Here is a 21,056-nt window from a genome sequence, read left to right as displayed (position 1 = left end):
CCCCGCAAATCACAGCAAGGAGGCTGTACCCAAGGCCTGAATAGGCTGTGGCTAACTCAACAAACGATCCTGATAACACAAATCACAAATTCTGTACCCTCGTCCCGACTTCAGTTAACTCTTGAATGCCTGCATGTGCTCAGTATAGTAAATACTTTGTGCAGTTGTTTTGAGAGTCTGCTGTCAATCATAAAAATGACATTTCCAGGCCAGAGAGCTGCTTTTGAATGATTAGTGACCCGTTGCTGTGCAATTTAGCTTGGGAGAGGAAGCTGCAGCTGGATCAACCTCTTTGCCACTGGATTTAGAGGATCTTGGGAAAGCACTTCTCCAGTGTTTTGAGATGCCTCGGGTAGGTTGTCCCAGCCTGTAGGAGGCAGAGATCTCTGCTGCCATGTCCTTAGTCTCAAGTTTGAGATTCTCAAATGCTGTTCCCAATAATCAGCTGAAGGCTGAGCTGGCAAATGGGCGAGGATAAATATAGGCATCCTTCCATCAAGCAGAGGCTTCTGACGCACACAAGGTGATCCACATTTTCCAGGATCTCGCATGTTCATCTCAGTTGATGTAAGGTAGGCAGGGTGTTTTACTGGTTGTAAGAGGACCGTATTTTGCTGGGGTTTAGTGAAAGATCCATCTTCTCATCAGCTTTGACAAGGAGTCAGCAATGACCCAGAGTTCATTCTCTGAGTGAGCACACACGCATCTGCACACTGACCCTCTGACAGACATTACAGTGGCTTTTGTCATGCATTGGAGGCCCTTTCAAAACTGAAATGTGGTGGGAAACTCCCAGAGGATAGCCTTTTGGGAATGTCTCGAAATATCCCTGGAGAGATCAAACATTCCCGCTGAAACATGGGAGCCCCTGGCCTTGCAAACAAACAAAATGGACAAGGCTTATTTGGAAAAGGACCATACTCATCAGGAAACTGCTTAGGAGATGTGAGTAGTCACGCTGAGGCACAGAAAAAATATACAAATTCCAAAATAATCCCATCCAGACAAACCTTCAACACCAGCTACCCTGCCTGTGGCAGAGTCTGGAGATCACACATTGGATTTTTCATCGTCCTCAGAACCCATCGAATCAAAATAGAAGCAAATCCACCTCATGAATGATTGAATGAATGATTTATTGTCACATATATCTTGAAGATACAGTGAAAGGCGTATCCGGTGCCATTTTGACATACAATTATGTTAAATAGAAATAATTATGTTAAATTAGAGTTCATCTTCTGTTCAAACGGAGGTCTCAAGCACAGCTTCAGGGCTTCTATGAGGTCTCTGCAGGATGTTCTCAGTCCTCAAGGAGTCCCGTTCCAGGAACAGCAATGACACAGCGTCAGTTCCCCAGGAGTCCCTGGCTCTGACACTGCCATCACCTTGCTGATGCTGCCAAGAGTCCAGGCTCTGGGCCTACTGCCTCCAGGAGTCCCCAGTTCTGACATCATCATGAATGTAGGCCCCAGGCCTACTACCGCCGCTAAACGTCCAGGCTCTGGGATTACTGCTGCCAGGAGACCAAGCAGTGGGCCTGCTATCATCGGGAGTCCGGACTGCAGGCGTGAGGAGAGACTTGGGCTGGAGGTAATTACAGTGTGCTGGAACCACTGAGTAACTTCAAGAACTAATGTGGAATGGCAAATGGAGCTCTGCTGCTTTAAAGATGCTAGTGCTTACTGGGTTATAAATGAAAAGTGCTAGCACCTGACTTGTTAGAGTTCCACATGTGCTGGCTACTTGCTGGGGTACAAGAACTGGGATGCAGATGCACAGAACTAGAGTAAAGTCACACAAGCCCTGATTACTTGGACACCGTTCCGCAGGACTGGGGTATAGATACACAGACCCTGACTCCTTACAGTGTTACAGTTCTACAGGGACTAACAGATTAATGAGGGACAGTTAGTCACACAGTACCACAAAATCAGTCTACAGTTCCGGTTTGGTTTTTTTGTACTGTTATAGAGTCATAGAGATGTACAGCACAGAAACTGACCTTCGATCCAACTCGTCCATGCCGACCAGATATCCCAACCTAATCTAGTCCAGTACTTGGCCCATATTCTTCCAAACCCTTCCTATTCATATACCCATCCAGATGCCTTTTAAATGTTGTAATTGTACCAGCCTCCACCTCTTCCTCTGGCAGCTCATTCCATTCACGTACCATCCTCAAACATTCACAATCATTTATTACTTTGACCTTCTGTACCCCTGACATTCTGCTGTTAGTGTGATTTTGAGGGAGTGTCTTTGACTCAAATTTTCATTTCTAAATATCAAAGCTCGCTGGAATAGGTTGGACATTAACTGTAAGACTACAGCTTTGTGCAAATTTATTGCATACAAATAGCATTAAATTTGTCTCCCGAGTAAAGTTCAATAGGAGACACAATGAGATGGACCATTAGTCAGACAGCATCCTCACGTAAGACTGGAGTCCTCTGAACAATTCAGAAACATGGACTGCCACATGTATTTGGCTGGCCAGGCTGCTTCCACCAGGCTTTCCTCAGCATGGAGCAAGTAGGCCTAGGTTAAACTTCAGCACATCTCTGGGAACAATGTGTCTCCAATAGTTTACACGAGTTTGTAAGAAATAAATTATTCAAAAGGAGTTTGGAGATATACATTAAAAAGAAGAATGGGAGGGTCAAAAGGAACGATGAGAGGAGTGGGACTAATTGAACAGCCATTTTAACGAGCTGGCACAGACCCGATGGGCCAAAGGGCCTCCTGCGTTGTAAGACTCGATGAAAGATGAAGGCACAGGGTGGAGCACACTACATTTCTTTACAATTCCTCAAGTGACAGTAAATTCAGGCCCATCTGATGGGGCCAGCAGCTGTTCTCTGCACCAAGTCCCAGTGAGAGCCTGACAGAGCTAAGGTAAACCTGAGTGTGAAAAATGGTGGATAATTTATAAATGTTGATGTCATTTTTGGAATTTGAATTTCACAATAGAGGTAGTTACTTTCTTTAAAAAAAAACAACAAAGTTCAAGAATCCTTCCAGAAAGTCACTACATCCAGCATTTTTCAGAAAGCATGTGATTGTAGTCCTCTGTCTTGTCAACAGAAAGATGTTTATATTTTTGGGTTTCCAACAGATAGATTACTCATGCAAGGCCATTAGCTTTATTTTCTGTGCAGAAGAGTTTAGAACAAGTTTTTTTTTCTAATTCAGTTCAGAAGGCACCAGGATCATGTTTAGAAGCAAGGTTAGTTTCTCTTCTATATAGAAGTCAGGGCCGTTCAGGGTACGTCACCTGAACAGAAGGGTTTCATTTGTGAAGCTTCCAAACTGGCAGAATTTGGTTAGAAATCTGAAGTTGCTCTCAGATTTGTGAAAAGATTCATGTCAATAGACGTGTCATCAAATTCTATCCAAGGTCCACAGCAACAAAACTGTAAGGAGAGAGTTAAGAGGGATCTTAAGAGATTGAGATCAGGTCTAATTTCTCAAGACTTGAGCCTGTGTCATAAAAAGTATCAGAAACAGACTGAGACTTTGTTTTGCCGTGTGCTTTGAGATCATTCTATCTCCTATATTTAAGTAGTTTGGGTTTTTGCTTTATCGTTCTTTTAAGTAATACACATCTGTTTTGTCGTTAAGAAAATCTGCAGCTTTGTATGAATATTTCATAGTGACTGACCACCATGCTAAGTAATGAATACAAATGGTCTGTCAAGCCAGGTTTCATGTTGGGATCTGACCTATCCAATAGTACCATCTGCTGGGATTGTAGCTCAGACACATCTCTCTCCCTGACTGCAGAGCACCAACACTGTGTTGGTTTAGGCTGCACGTGGATATTGCACAGTTCCAAGTGCAGTTTAAACCTGAGGCCAGTGATAGCAACAAGGCGTCTGTCAAGATCTTCAACTTAATCGCAGCCTGTCTTTTGAAAGTGGGAGCTCTGAGATTGCACCGTGGGTGAAGTCTTTGCCAATACCCATTGGTGTCTGTCAATGACCTGTCCATGAGAGAAGGGTCCACCTCCATGGGGCTGAAGTGGGGATTTCTATGGGAGGATCTCCACTCAGAATAATTGGCCAAACCACCCAGGCTGAGGGTGGATGTATACCAAGTGTTATTCAATTAACCATTTTTAAATTCAGTCTTGGGATTTGAATGTCATTGACAAGGGCAGCATTTCTTCATTATATCCCTCGGTCATTTGATGATAGACCATCTCCAAACAAATGGCTTATTCTCAGCAGGTAAGAATCAATCACAATGCTGTGGGGCTAGACTCACATGTAAGCCAGACCAGGACAGGATGGCAGATTTCCTACTCTGAAGGACATCAGTTAACCAGATGGCTTTTTAAAAACAATCCAACAATTTCATGATCGTTATTAATGAGCATTTCATTCCAGAATTATACGACAAATTTAAACGACCCTACCTGATGTGTTGGGATTTGAATCATGTCTCCAGGTCATTATTCAAGTCCTCTGGGTTACTGGTTCTTACAGTACCACCATGCTACCATCTCTTTTATCTCTGAGGGAACAACGGAGGGTTTATCAAAGTGCAGAGTAAATTACAGGACAGAACTGGAAGCACCAGCTGGGGCCATCAGCCAGCGTGAGCAGGAAGCCTTAGCTCTGACATACTCAACCTGTCTCTCATCTTTCAACAGGAGCTACTTCTGTGATGATACAGATTAAACCAGTTCCCGTGCAGGCCTCGCTCACTTTCTATCATCACTTCTACATTGCTCTGTGGAGTGGCTCTTACATCAGTAGTGCCATGGAATATGCAAAGTACCAGATGCAGAATGACACCAGGTAAAAGACAGCTACTTTGGGTCACTGAGCAGAAAGGACCATCACAGGGTTTGGTCTTAAACCAGATCCTGAACATTGCCCTGGAATTTCAGGAGGTCTGAGTCTGATCACGGCCCGGGATTTCCTTTTACACAGACACACTCAGAAAGGGATATAGCTTTAATGGATTAATCTTTCCATTCTGAGAACCTAGCTCAACATGTTTGTGTAACCAGCAGCTGTAGAGTAAACTGGTGCTGTCATCTTCATTGCTCCCTATGCACAACCACTGTTAGCCTTCCAAACCTATTAGCAGAGCATACATAGAGATGAAAGACTTTGATGAGATTGTTTATTGCTTTCTACAAAGCTAGCATCTATACTCAAAACATTCAAATACAACCCTCCCCGACTCAGGGGTAGGGGAATTACTACTGTGCCATAGGACACCGTAACACATCTTGGTAGATAATTTCTAATCAACCTGTTCAGAGATGTTATTGCACACCTCTGGATTAGTGAACTTGGGCCTCTTGGTCCAGGTGTAGGGCCACTAGGCTGACCATTTTGGAAACCGATGACGGTGCTGGTTCCTCAGGGGGCTGCAGTCAAGCCAGGTTTGCAGTACCATGAGCAGCTTGACTCTACAGGAGAAGTCAAGAAAGGAGAAACGCATGACATTGATACAGGACTGTCCCAGATCCTATTCTAAATGAACTTCCTGTCTCTGTGCACATTGCTGCAATATTCAGATTCGCACACATATTCCTAAATCCCTCATTGGTCAATTCTCCTTTGTTGTCCATTAGAATCTAGCTGACGCTCCCAATCCAATTCTTATTGATCTTTCCATTGTTTTGTTGAGTATTACTTTCTCTATTTATGATAAGTTACAGTTGAGAGGCCAAATCTAGTCTGTACGTTAAAAAAAAGTCTTCATTCAGAGCCAAGGTTTCATTAAACTCAGTCGCCAATGGAACACTTACCAAAGAACTCGATGGCTTTCTCCTGTCTTTTTTCAGATATGTCTCATTTTCTATTAATATATTTGATAAGATTAGTGCAGTATTCTTGTATCCTTTAATTTATTGAAGAAAATGAAAAATAAGGTGTTTCTTAGTTGTAAAGAACAACTTTATTGACGAGGACCTTTAATGAAACTATAGCGATAGACCAGTTATAACAAGATAGATATGCAAACTCTTGGATGTAGTTTTGAAGTAATCTGCTTCTTTTCCTTTACATCCCTATGCATGGGTGCCATTAATGCCTCTAACATCCTGCCTTGTTAAGTGTATGCAATAATGCCCTGATTGCATAAATTGCAAATCCCAAAGACAATCATTATGCCATGCTTCATATCTAACTTCATTTAGGCTTTTTTGAATGAAGACTCACTTATTTCATTGGATACTATATCACGACGTACAAAGTGACATATTCCCCTGCTATTCTACACACAGTTGCCATACATTTCGAGATTTCAATGTGCTAAAGAGATTGAACGTGAATCTCTTTACTAGAACAGTACTACTCAATGCATTTTCAACCAGTGCTCATGTTTCCTGATGAAGGGTTTTTGCCCGGAACTTCGACTCTCCTGTTCTTCGGTTGCTGCCTGACCTGCTGTGCTTTTCCAGCACCACCCTTTTCAACTATGATTTTATAAACCTCTGTAAGGTCACCCCTTAGCCTCCGATGCTCCAGGGAAAACAGCCCCAACTTATTCACTCTCTCCCTATAGCTCAGATCCTCCAGCATCCTTGTAAATCTTTTCTGAACCTTTTCAAATTTCACAACATCCTTCTCATAGCAATGAGACCGAAATTGAACGCAGTATTCCAAAACTGGCATAACCATTGTCCTGTACACCCACAACATGACCTCCCAACTCCTATACTCAATGTACTGACCAAAAAAAGGCAGGCATACCAAATTCCTTCTTCACTTATCCTGTCTACCTGGGACATCACTTTCAAGCAATTATGAATCTGCACTTCAACATCTCTTTGTTCAGCAACACTCCCCAGGACCTTCCCATTCAGTGTAGAAGTCTGGCCTGATTTGCCTTTCCAAAATGCAGCACCTCACATGTAACTAACTTAAACTCCATCTGCCACTTCTCGGCCTATTGGCCATCTGATCATAGTCTCATTGTACTGTGAGGTAATCTTCTTTCCTGTCTGCTACATCTCCAATTTTGGTGTCATCTGCAAACTTGCTAACCATACTTCCTATGTTCACATCCAAATCACTGACATAACTGATGAAAAGCAGTGGACCCAGCACAATCTTTGTGGCACACTGCTGGTCACAGGCCTCCAGTCTGAAAAGCAACCCTCCATCACCATCCTCTGGAGAAAGACAGGACAATTAATGTTTGGGGTCCAGTGACCCTTCCACACAAATGATTGTGGCTAAGAAAAGGTGGCATATATAATAAAGACAGAGTATTGGGGTGGGCAGTGGGTGGAATATGATGGAGACAGAGCCTAGAGAGAGAGAGAGAGAGAAAGAGTGTTAGACAGACAATGGGATGCGAGATGGTAAGCCAGGGAAGGAGGAAACTTGGTCATGGGGACAGTGAGTCATTGAGAATGGTTGGCTGACCATGTCATGACAAGGCCTGGGATGACAGGGTGCATAAAGGAGGTAGGTGTGCAGTGTCTAAAATTATTGAATGTGATATTGAGTCTTCAAGACTGCAGGGTGGTGGAAACTGGGCAGCCTGTTCCTGCAGCTTACACTGAGCATCGCTGGGGCATGACGGTAAGCCTGCCAGGGAACCACAGTGATGTTTTGAACTTGCAGGCAACGGTAATGTTGTGGACATTTTTACAAAAGAAGATCACTCTATCAATGTTCACTCTCATCTACATTCACTCCCTCCCACAGTCACTCCATCCATAATCACTCCATCCACACTCACTCCTTTCTACACTCACTCCATCCACACTCACTCCTGTCTGTACGCACTCCATCCACACTCACTCCTGTCTGTGCTCACTCCATCCACTCTACTCCTGTCTATACTCACTCCATCCACACTTACTCCATCCACAGTCACTCCTGTCTGTGCTCACTCCATCCACGTTCACTCCTGTCTGTGCTCACTCCATCTACACTCACTCCTGTCTATGCTGACTCCATCCACACTCACTCATATTGATACTCACTCCATCCACACTCACTCCTGTCGGTACTCACTCTATCCACACTCATTCCAGTCTGTACTCACTCCATCCAGCATCACTCCTGTCTGTACTCACTCCATCCAGCATCACTCCTGTCTATACTCACTCTATCCACACTCACTCCAGTCTGTACTCACTCCATCCAGCATCACTCCTGTCTGTACTCACTCTATCCACACTCATTCCAGTCTGTACTCACTCCATCCAGCATCACTCCTGTCTATACTCACTCTATCCACACTCACTCCAGTCTGTACTCACTCCATCCAGCATCACTCCTGTCTATACTCACTCCATCCACAGTCACTCCTGTCTGTGCTCACTCCATCCACGTTCACTCCTGTCTGTGCTCACTCCATCCAGCATCACTCCTGTCTATACTCACTCTATCCACACTCACTCCAGTCTGTACTCACTCCATCCAGCATCACTCCTGTCTGTACTCACTCTATCCACACTCACTCCAGTCTGTACTCACTCCATCCAGCATCACTCCTGTCTATACTCACTCTATCCACACTCACTCCAGTCTGTACTCACTCCATCCAGCATCACTCCTGTCTATACTCACTCTATCCACACTCACTCCAGTCTGTACTCACTCCATCCAGCATCACTCCTGTCTGTACTCACTCTATCCACACTCATTCCAGTCTGTACTCACTCCATCCAGCATCACTCCTGTCTGTACTCACTCCATCCAGCATCACTCCTGTCTATACTCACTCTATCCACACTCACTCCAGTCTGTACTCACTCCATCCAGCATCACTCCTGTCTGTACTCACTCTATCCACACTCATTCCAGTCTGTACTCACTCCATCCAGCATCACTCCTGTCTATACTCACTCTATCCACACTCACTCCAGTCTGTACTCACTCCATCCAGCATCACTCCTGTCTATACTCACTCTATCCACACTCACTCCAGTCTGTACTCACTCCATCCAGCATCACTCCTGTCTATACTCACTCCATCCACACTCACTCCTGTCTGTGCTCACTCCATCCACACTCACTCCTGTCTGTACTTACTCCATCCTCACTCACTCCTGTCTATACTCACTCCATCCACACTCACTCCTGTCTGTACTTACTCCATCCACACTCACGCCTGTCTGTACTTACTCCATCCTCACTCACTCCTGTCTATACTCGCTCCATCCACACTCACTCCTGTCTGTACTTACTCCATCCTCACTCACTCCTGTCTATACTCACTCCATCCACACTCACACCTGTCTGCGCTCACTCCATCCACACTCACTCCTGTCTGTACTGACTCGATTCACACTCACTCCTGTCTATACTCAGTCCATCCACACTCACTCCAGTCTATACTCACTCCATCCACACTCACTCCTGTCTGTGCTCACTCCATTCACACTCACTCCTGTCTGTGCTCACTCCATCCACACTCACTCCTGTCTATACTCAGTCCATCCACACTCACTCCAGTCTATACTCACTCCATCCACACTCACTCCTGTCTGTGCTCACTCCATTCACACTCACTCCTGTCTGTGCTCACTCTATCCACACTCACTCCAGTCTGTACTCACTCCATTCACACTCACTCCTGTCTATACTCACTCCATCCACACTCACTCCTGTCTGTATTCACTCCATCCACACTCACTCCTGTCTGTACTTACTCCATCCACACTCACTCCTGTCTATACTCACTCCATCCACACTCACTCCTGTCTATACTCACTCCATCCACACTCACTCCTGTCTGTGCTCACTCCATTCACACTCACTCCTGTCTGTGCTCACTCCATCCACACTCACTCCTGTCTATACTCACTCCATCCACACTCACTCCTGTCTTTACTCACTCAATCCACACTCACTCCTGTCTGTGCTCACTCCATCCACACTCACTCCTGTCTATACTCAGTCCATCCACACTCACTCCAGTCTATACTCACTCCATCCACACTCACTCCTGTCTGTGCTCACTCCATTCACACTCACTCCTGTCTGTGCTCACTCCATCCACACTCACTCCTGTCTATACTCACTCCATCCACACTCACTCCTGTCTATACTCACTCCATCCACACTCACTCCTGTCTGTGCTCACTCCATTCACACTCACTCCTGTCTGTGCTCACTCCATCCACACTCACTCCTGTCTATACTCACTCCATCCACACTCACTCCTGTCTGTGCTCACTCCATTCACACTCACTCCTGTCTGTGCTCACTCCATCCACACTCACTCCTGTCTATACTCACTCCATCCACACTCACTCCTGTCTTTACTCACTCAATCCACACTCACTCCTGTCTGTATTCACTCCATCCACACTCACTCCTGTCTGTACTTACTCCATCCACACTCACTCCTGTCTATACTCACTCCATCCACACTCACTCCTATCTGTGCTCATTCTATCCAAACTCACTCCTGTCTGTGCTCACTCCATTCACACTCACTCCTGTCTATACTGTCTAAATCCACACTCACTCCTGTCTATATCACTCCATCTACTCTCACTCCTGTCTATACTCATTCCATCCACACTCACTCCTGTCTATACTCACTCCATCCACACTCACTCCTGTCTGTGCTCACTCCATCCACATTCACTCCTGTCTGTACTCACTCCATCCACACTCAACTCCTGTCTTTGTTCACTCCATCCACACTCACTCCTGTCTGTACTCACTCCATCCACACTCCTGTCTGTGCTCACTCCATCCACACTCACTCCTGTCTCTGCCCACTCCATCCACACTCACTCCTGTCTGTACTCACTCCATCACACTCACTCCTGTCTCTGCTCACTCCATCCACACTCACTCCTGTGTATTCTCACTCCATCCACACTCACTCCTGTCTCTGCCCACTCCATCCACACTCACTCCTGTCTGTGCTCACTCCATCCACACTCACTCCTGTCTCTGCCCACTCCATCCACACTCCTGTCTGTGCTCACTCCATCCACACTCACTCCTGTCTCTGCCCACTCCATCCACACTCACTCCTGTCTGTACTCCATCACACTCACTCCTGTCTCTGCTCACTCCATCCACACTCACTCCTGTGTATTCTCACTCCATCCACACTCACTCCTGTCTCTGCCCACTCCATCCACACTCACTCCTGTCTGTGCTCACTCCATCCACACTCACTCCTGTCTCTGCCCACTCCATCCACACTCACTCCTGTCTGTACTCACTCCATCACACTCACTCCTGTCTCTGCTCAATCCATCCACACTCACTCCTGTGTATTCTCACTCCATCCACACTCACTCCTGTCTGTACTCACTCCATCACACTCACTCTTGTCTGTGCTCACTCCATCCACACTCACTCCTATCTCTGCTCACTCCATTCACACTCACCCCCGTCTATACTCAGTCCATCCACACTCACTCCTGTCTGTGCTCACTCCATCCACACTCACTCCTGTCTTTGTTCACTCCATCCTCACTCACTCCTGTCTATACTCACTCCATCCACACTCACTCCTGTCTGTGCTCACTCCATCCACACTCACTCCTGTCTATACTCACTCCATCCACACTCACTCCTGTCTGTGCTCACTCCATCCACACTCACTGCTGTCTGTGCACGCTCCATCCACACTCACTCCTGTCTCTGCTCACTCCATCCACACTCACTCCTGTCTATACTCACTCCATCTACACTCACTCCTGTCTATACACACTCCATCCACACTCACTCCTGTCTGTACTCACTCCATCCACACTCACTCTTGTCTGTGCTCACTCCATTCAAACTCACTCCTGTCTGTGCTCATTCTATCTACACTCACTCCTGTCTTTTCTCACTCCATCACACTCACTCCTGTCTCTGCTCACTCCATCCACACTCACTCCTGTCTGTGCTCACTCCATCCACACTCACTCCTGTCTATACTCACTCCATCCACACTCACTCCTGTCTGTGCTCACTCCATCCACACTCACTGCTGTCTGTGCACGCTCCATCCACACTCACTCCTGTCTCTGCTCACTCCATCCACACTCACTCCTGTCTATACTCACTACATCTACACTCACTCCTGTCTATACACACTCCATCCACACTCACTCCTGTCTGTACTCACTCCATCCACACTCACTCTTGTCTGTGCTCACTCCATTCAAACTCACTCCTGTCTGTGCTCATTCTATCTACACTCACTCCTGTCTTTTCTCACTCCATCACACTCACTCCTGTCTCTGCTCACTCCATCCACACTCACTCCTGTCTGTGCTCACTCCATCAACACTCACTCCTGTCTATGCTCACTCCATCCACACTCAGTCCTGTCTGTGCTCACTCCATCCAGCATCACCCCTGTCTATACTCACTCTATCCAAACTCACTCCAGTCTGTATTCACTCAATCCACATTCACTCCTGTCTGTGCTCACTCCATCCACACTCACTCCTGTCTATACTCACTCCATCTACACTCACTCCTGTCTATACACACTCCATCCACACTCACTCCTGTCTGTACTCACTCCATCCACACTCACTCTTGTCTGTGCTCACTCCATTCAAACTCACTCATGTCTGTGCTCATTCTATCTACACTCACTCCTGTCTATACTCACTCCATCTACACTCACGCCTGTCTATACTCACTCCATCCACACTCACTCCTGTCTCTGCTCACTCCATCCACACTCACTCCTGTCTGTACTCAGTCCATCCACTCTCACTCCTGTCTCTGCTCATTCCATCGTCTCTCACTCCTGGCCACATTCACTTCTTCTCACTTCCAATGCCTGAAGCTAACAGAAGGAGTTCAGTTGCAGAATGTTTCTTCATGGATAGTGGAGACCAGAGAATGGAGACTTGAGGTTTTGGCTTGAATTTCCAAAATGTGCAAGTCAGACTAATGAAGGCATGCCCAACAATTGAGTAATTAAAATCTGGAATGTGCAGGACGACAGTATTAGATGAGTAGAGATATTTTGGAGGGTTCTAGGGTAAGTCAAAGTTTCGGCGAGGAATGCAGCTTGAAGCATTTTGCCAACAAGATTGTAAAAGTTAATACAGTGGTATTGCTTCCTTAAGATCCACTGTAAGTCAGCAAGCAGTGGGTAATGACGATAGGAGTTGGTGATCATTGATATCTGAGCCTCACAGAAGCAGAATAAGATGTCAATGGCAGGTTACCTGTCCCACAGGGTAATCCCACAGCTGATTGACATCAGGTTTTACTGACTACAATTTCATACAATGCCATGAGGTGACTTTAATTCAAGCAGATCACCACTTCACTGTCACTGCCTGGCATCATTGTGCTCTCTCAGTATTTGTTTTACTGGATTAAGGGAGACTTTGTGTCTTTGCAGATTCGGGAGGTATTGGTGTAATTTTGTGTTGCTTGGATTGGACACGTTTGTCAATCTGTTGGATGTTAAACATGATGTGCTGCACCAGAACATGGAGAATGCTGAGGAAGAGGTGGCTCAAAGCAGCAAGCAGGACTGGCTGAATCCTGCAACATACACCCCTCCAGGTAACAGCACTTGGAGACTAACTCTCAACTGGTGTGTACACTTTATGGCAGAGAATGTTCAGAGGAGGTTTGACACATAGTTTTGATAAATAAGTGAAAACTGTTTCCAGTAGCATATGGAGGACACGATAAACAGAGGACACAATTTAAACACAGACAAAAGACACTGAGAAAGTGCACATACAGAGTACACGCTGAGACAGTGCACTTGATCAGTACATACACAGTGATTATTGAAACTTATCACTCACCCTGTACATACACAGAATGCACTGCAACAGTAAACTAAACCTATACTTACTGACACAGTAAACCACCAGTCGCAACTGCCCTGCCTATACATAACAAACAGATTTTGCAGGAATATTATGAGTTTGAAATACAGGTAAAAAGGACCACGGTGTATGGACCAGAATCCCCATCACACGGGGAAAGGTGGTGATTATCTCACAGTCCTTTTGGTTTCTGGAGATGATACCATGTTGTTGCTGACTGCAGCAACACTCAATCTAATAGACAGTCAGTTGGATCTAGGTCTTGAATTCAGTTTGAAATGTTCTCTCCTTGCAGTGTCATTTCTTTATCACTCAGAAAGGGAGAGCACATGATCTCACTTTGTCACAGATGTTTGGTGGTCAGAGAGCCCAAGTGCCTTCTCTCCTCCAAGGTTCGTGACAAAATGCAGCTGAGTTGGTTTTAATAACCCAAAGGCACCTGGTGCATGATTAGTGTTCAACAGTATCAAATCCAGCTTCTAAAAAGTAATGACATGCCCTTGCGTAACCAACAAATGACCACACAATTTCACTTTTCCTTCAGGTTATGAAAGAAGAATGGTTTGTTCTCTTCGATACAGCAGCTAACTCCATTCTTCTGTTTTATATTTCAAATTAAATATCTGTCCAGCTGCTGAGACTGTATTCCCTACATGTGCTTTTACAATACAAATTGAGACAGCACATCCATGCTGTAAATATGCAGAACAATTTGTCAATTTGTGTTACAAATTCCAAGTTTCACAGCCCTCTGAGTAAAATATACTCCTTCTCTAAGACCTAAATGGCATGTTCCTCACTTTTAAACTGTGTGCCTTGGTTCTAGACACCCCAAGCAGCTTACCTGCATCTACCTTGTCTGTCCCTTTATGTATTTTGTAAGTATCAATGAGATCACCTCTCAAAATTCAAAATTCTAGAGAATACAGGCCCAGTTTACCCAACCTATCTGTAGGACAGTTCCACAATCCCAGGACCAAGTCTGGTGAAGTTTCACTCCCTAAATGGCAATAATATCTTTCCTGAGACTAAAGAAACCAAAATTGCACAATACTCCAGCTGCAATCGAAACACACTCTGATGCAATTGAGGAAAGACCTCACCACTCCTGTACTTAAACCTCTTGCAAAAGACTAACATTCCATTAGCTTTCCTAATAGCTTGCTTCACCTGCATGTTAGCCTTCGATGATTTCTCAACACCGACACCGAGATCCCAACCTCTGACCAGTTGAGAAATACTCTGTACATCAGTTGCTTTTCACAAAGTGAATAACCTCACTTTTTCCCACATAATATTCCATCTGCCGTATTATTCTTCATCCACAAAGCATGCTCAAATCCTCCTGAAAATATTTTCTACCATCCTCATAACACACATACACTTAGCTTTGTGTTGCCCACAAATTTGGAAATATTACATTTGGTCCCCACCTCCAAATGGTTGATATTTATTGTAAATACTGGGCTCCAAGCACTGATCCTTGCAGTTCCTCAGTAGTCATAGGCTGCCATTATGTCAATGTCCCATTTACGTTTACTGTCTGTTTTCTGTCTGTTTTGCCAATGATTAACCTTCTATCCCATGAGTTACAATTTTTCTAACCAGCCGACGGCAGGGACATTTATTAAAAGCATTCTGAAAATCTAAGTATCCTATCTCCACTAGCTTTCCTTTATCAAGTTTGTTTGAAACTCCTCAAAAAAATTCCAAGTTTGTCCAACACAATTTCCCATTTGAAAATCCATGCTGACCAAGCCTAATCAATCAGATCATTATTATACAATGTCTATTTATCCTAGACTTTATAATTAATTCTGGCATTTTCCTCCCACTGATGGAAGGTTAATTTGTCTGTAGCTCCTTGTTTTCCCTCTCAGTCTCTTCTTAAATAGTGGGGAATGGTGTTCGGGGGTGGGGGGAGATGATGAAAATGGAGAGTACAGTCCATTTATAGTCTCTTTTCTATAGTCACTTCCTTCAATACTCTGGAATGTGTACCATCGAGTCCTGGGGAGTTTTCCAATTTCAGCCCCATTAGTTTCTCCCTGTACAATTTTCCTACGAATGCTAATTTCCTTCATCTCAACTCCCTAGCTTGTAGTTCTGGGAGCTTTCTTCAATCTTCTCTAGTGAAAAAGGTACAAAGTAATCATTTAATATCTCAGCCATTTCTCTATTTCCCCATTATCAATTCAGGAGGACTCATATTTGTTATAGCCAAAGCTTCCTTTTTATGTACCCACAGAAGCTTTTACAGCTGATTTTTAAAATGTTTTTTGCTGATCTGCATTCATATTCTATTTTACCGTTGCTTATCAGTTTCTTGGTGAGTCTCTTGCTGTATTCTAAAAGTCTGACAATCTTCAGAATTGCTGCTGTTTCTGCAACCTTTTATTGACATGTTCTTTTAATCTTAGACATTCCTGAACATTGTTGTTAGACACGGGGTGACTAAATATTTTCAGTTTCTGGCAAGAATGTATTGTTGCCGTAAGCCATGCGCTAATTCTTTAAAGTTTGTCCATTGCCTATATACATTCATGCCTTTTAATGTATTTTCTCAGTTCACCCCAGCTACTTTCTGTCTGAAGACTTCATAATTTCCCCTTTCAAATCTAACACCATTGCTTCAAAATGGACTGCCTCAAATTCAAGCACAATGAAGATGGTGGTCATTCTTCTGATAGGTTCCTTTATGACAAGTTGTTAACTAGCACTTTTACTTTACATCATGCTGGGTCCAGTTGGCTCCTCAACAGTACACACTGAGACAACACTGTTATTCTCTACATCCGTGATAAACACTGAGGCAGGACACCCACCCTGTACACTCATGGTACACACTGAGACAGTACATCCACCATGTGTATACATAGTACACACTGAGACAGTACCCCCACCTGTACATACACAGTACACACTGAGGCAGTACACCCACCTTGCATAGACAGAGTACACACTGAGACAGTACACCCACCCTGTATATACACAGTACATACTGAGACAGTACACCCACAGGGTGTACAGGTTGGGTGTACTGTCTCAGTTTGTACTATGTATACACATTGTGGGTGTACTGTCTCTGTGTGTGCTGTGTATGTTCAGGGTGGGTGTACTGTCTCAGTGTGTATACTGTGTATTTACAGGGTGGGTGTGCTGTCTCAGTGTATACTGCATATATACTGGGTGTGTGTACTGTCTCAGTGTGTATACTGTGTATGTACAAGGTGGGTGTACTGTCTCAGTATGTATACTGTGTATGCAGAGGGTGGGTGTACTATCTCATTGTGTATACTGTGCATGTACAGGACGGCTGTACTGTCTCAGAGTACACTGTGTCTGTACGGGGTGGGTGTACTGTCTCACTGTGTATACTGTATATGTACAGGGTGGGTGTACTGTCTCAGTGCATACTGTGTATATACAGGGTGGGTGTACTGTCTCAGTGTGTACTGTGTATATATGGGGGGGTGTACTGTCTCAGTGTGTATTGTTTATATACAAGGTGGGTGTACTGTCTCAGTGTGTACTGTGTGTATATGGGGGGGTGTACTGTCTCAGTGTGTATTGTTTATATACAGGGTGGGTGTACTGTCTCAGTGTGTACTGTGTATATATGGGGGGGTGTACTGTCTCAGTGTGTATTGTTTATATACAAGGTGGGTGTACTGTCTCAGTGTGTACTGTGTATATACAGGTGGGTGTATTGTCTCAGTGTGTACTGTGTATGTACAGGGTGGGTGTACTGTCTTGGTGTGTGCAGTGTATATACAGGGTGGGTGTACTGTTTCAGTGTATACTGTGTATATACAGGGTGGGTGTACTGTCTCAGTGTGTAAACTGTGTATGTACAGGGTGGGTGTACTGTCTCAGTGTGTATACTGTGTATGTACAGGGTGGGTGTACTGTCTCAGTGCATACTGTGTATATACAGGGTGGGTGTACTGTCTCAGTGTATACTGTGTATATACAGATGGGTGTACTGTCTCAGTGTGTACTGTGTATGCACAGGATGGGTGTACTGTCTCAGTGTGTACTCTGTATATACAGGGTGGGTGTACTGTCTCAGTGTGTACTGTGTATATACAGGGTGGGCGAACTCTTCGCTGTGCTAATAAAGTGGTCACTGCCTGGGGAGTGTTTTTGTAAAGTTACTCTGCAGCATTGGTGTAGTTCTGAACTGTTTCACAAGCTTGAGAGAAACCCTGATTCCTCAGTTCCGGACATAATCAATAATCCACTGCTTTAATTCCAGATCAAGAAGCCCTGCTGTTAGAGATGCAGAAAAGTCTTGAGGAACTCATTGTAAATCAAGGTTCCATGTCATCAGTGTTGAAGCTACTCCATCTGCTAATGACAGAAGCAATTAAGCGACTGTCTCCCACAAACAGAGGTAGGCATGTGACTCTCGAAGACTGCTGTTCCTGTTTCCATAAGATAAACTTTCTCCATCTTTTCAGTTTGGATCTCTGAACCGGTGAGGGTGCTTTTTAATTAAACTCTTCCCTTGCTAACTGAGCAGGCACTGACAACATACTGTGTAATCCTTACTTTGCTGTGGAAACAGTACCTCCACGTCAAATGTCTTTATCTTGCTAAATCAGTGTAATGTGCAATAATACAATGAGAAACTTTGACCGTGCTGAAGAAACGGTGCAACTTCGCAACCCCTACACATCACCCACACTCCAACCAACTCCAGGATTCAGCGGGAGAATGGTGGGTCCTAATACTCGGCTACAAAGGAGTGCAAACGTTATCATTTTACAGCTATCCGTGATTCCCTGGTCACCATTATCTTTCCCTTTTCAAGGCCAGTGGAGGCCCAGAAGTAACCATGGTGATCTCATCCCATGTTCTAGCAGTAACAGTGTGGACACATACCACATGGGCCAGCTTTGGGAAAAGGGGTGCCCTCCTGATCCAGCTCCATCGAACGTACCCTCATGATAAGAACATTGCTGTTGGAATTCCACCCTCTCTCCGAAGTGACGCTCCCAACCCCTGCAATAACCCACTTCATCAGGGTCTAACAAGCAGGTCCACCTCACCTTCTTCTCGGGTCTCCATTTAGTGGCTGCAGGTCGTGGGCTGACAGCAGTCATTGCAGCGGCCATTGCCCCTGGTGAGGCTGCTGGGACTGAGGAGCTGATGGCTTCATGATTGGCCAGTAGCTCTTGGCAACTGGCTCTTTACCGTTATATCCCTGGAAACCCCAAAGGCAGAAAGCGGACTGCCTCGTGACTTCCAATTCATGGTGGAGATTGCAGTGTTCTGGGTCAAACCTGTCCTCAGGCAGAGGGCTGAGAAAGAAGCAGAGCTCTGCGCACTTACACAGTGAGTAGCCCTCATCCTGCTAAATAAATGGGAATTAGCAGAAACACTGCCTGCACTCACCGGATAGATTGAAGGATTTCTGGCCGTCCATGCATAGGATGTGTGAATTAGCAGCTACAGTCTTAAATCAGTCTGTTGAAAATTATTCCCCAATTTTAGATTTGCAATATCAGAAAAACTTGACCCTGTCCAAACATTGTTTCCCAGCACTGCTGTCTGTGTTTTATTTATCAGCCGCACTGTTCTCAGTGTGACAGGCTGCATTAACCACACAGCTGGCCATGTGCTGGGTGCCTTCACTGGCTCAGTATACTGTGTCTTTTTGCCAGTCAGTCTTTGCTCCTTCTGACGTCACTAGCTCCTACAAACTGTGCTCGGTTCCATCGGAGAAAAGAGTTCTAAACCTGTCACATCAAATCCTTCCATCGTGTAAAGCGTCTCAGTTTGATTGCCTCTTAATCCTGAATTTTGGGAGGGGCAAGGCTGGCTGAGGAAAATGTAGCAGCTTTCTGTCACCACAGCAATAACTCAGCACTGACTGAAAATGAGCCAGAAACAGCCTGAACAGTAAAATTACTACTGTTGCCGCAGCAGTAAAACGAGAAGCCGAATGGTAGATCCAAAAAACCATGAATCGTGATTAATTCAAGCGCATTACGTTAGTGACAGTGTAAGAGAAACAATGTGTCAATGGAAATGAGAGAGTAACTGTGTGATGTGGTAAAATGAGAGTAGCTGTGTATTACATTAGTGTGTAACTGACAGTATGCAAGAAGGAGTGACAGAGTAGCAGTGTGTGTGTTACACCGTAAGAGTGTAATAAGAGGATGACTGTGTGAGTTACAGTAGGGGAGTTTAATGGGAGGGTGGCAGTGTGTGAGTTACAGTAGGGGAGTGTAATGGGAGGGAGCAGTGTGTGAGTTACAGTAGGGGAGTTTAATGGGAGGGTGGCAGTGTGTGAGTTACAGTAGGGGAGTGTAATGGGAGGGAGCAGTGTGTGAGTTACAGTAGGGGAGTTTAATGGGAGGGGGCAGTGTGTGAGTTACAATAGGAGAGTGTAAAGGGTGGGGGGCTGTGTGTGAGTTACAGTCGGCGGGTGACAGTGTGAAAGTTACAGTAGGAGAGTGTAATGGGAGGGTGGCAGTGTCTGTGTTACAATAGGAGTGTGTAATGGGAGGGTAGCTGTGTGTGTGTTACAATAGGAGTGTGTAATGGGAGGGTAGCTGTGTGTGAGTTACAATAGGAGTGTGTAATGGGAGGGTAGCTGTGTGTGAGTTACAATAGGTGAGTGTAAAGGGAGGGTGGGAGTGCATGAATTACAATAGAAGAGTGTAATGGCAGGCTGGCGGTGTATGTGTTACAAAAGGAGAGTGTAATGGGAGGGGGACTGTGTGAGTTACAGTAGGAGAGTGTAATAGGAGGGTAGCAGTGTGTGAGTTACAGTCAGAGAGTGTAATGGGTTTGTGGCAGTGTGTGAGATACAATAGGTGAGTGTAATGGGAGGGTGGCAGTGCGTGAGTTACAATAGGTATGTGTAATGGGAGAAGGAACTGTGTGAGTTACAGTAGGAGAGTGTAATAGGAGGGTGACAGTGTGAGAGTTAAAGTAGGAAAGCGTAATGGGAGAGTAGCTGTGTATGAGTTACAATAGAAGAGTGTAATGGGAGCGTGGCGGTGTGTGTGTTACAATAGGAGACTGTAATGGGAGGGTGGCAGTGTTTGTGTTGCAGTCGGAGAGTGTAATGGGAGGGGAGCAGTGTGTGAGTTACAGTAGGAAAGTATAATAGAAAGGGGTAGTGTGTGAGTTACAATAGGAGACTGTAATGGGAGGGTGGCAGTGTGTGAGTTATAGTAGGAGAGTGTAATGGGAGGGGGCAGTGTGTGAATTACAAGAGGACAGTGTAATGGGAGGGGGCAGTGTGTGAATTACAAGAGGACAGTGTAATGGGAGGGTGGCAGTGTGTGAG

General features: G+C 45.0%; 1 protein-coding gene across 1 annotated transcript in view; it reads left to right on the top strand.

Annotated features, from left to right (window-relative positions):
* Positions 1-21,056, top strand: part of LOC132825790 (TRAF3-interacting protein 1-like) — a 262,419-nt gene that overhangs the window by 205,526 nt on the left and 35,837 nt on the right. The window contains exons 2-4 of the mRNA XM_060841267.1: positions 4,658-4,805; positions 13,309-13,475; positions 18,009-18,146. Coding sequence (XP_060697250.1) covers positions 4,672-4,805; positions 13,309-13,475; positions 18,009-18,146 — 439 coding nt within the window. The 5' untranslated portion in view covers positions 4,658-4,671. The remainder of the gene's footprint in view (positions 1-4,657; positions 4,806-13,308; positions 13,476-18,008; positions 18,147-21,056) is intronic.

Source organism: Hemiscyllium ocellatum, chromosome 21 (assembly GCF_020745735.1).
Source record: "Hemiscyllium ocellatum isolate sHemOce1 chromosome 21, sHemOce1.pat.X.cur, whole genome shotgun sequence".
Lineage (NCBI taxonomy): Eukaryota > Metazoa > Chordata > Chondrichthyes > Orectolobiformes > Hemiscylliidae > Hemiscyllium > Hemiscyllium ocellatum.
Note: the sequence above shows the minus strand (reverse complement) of the source record. Positions and strands in the feature narration are given on the sequence as shown.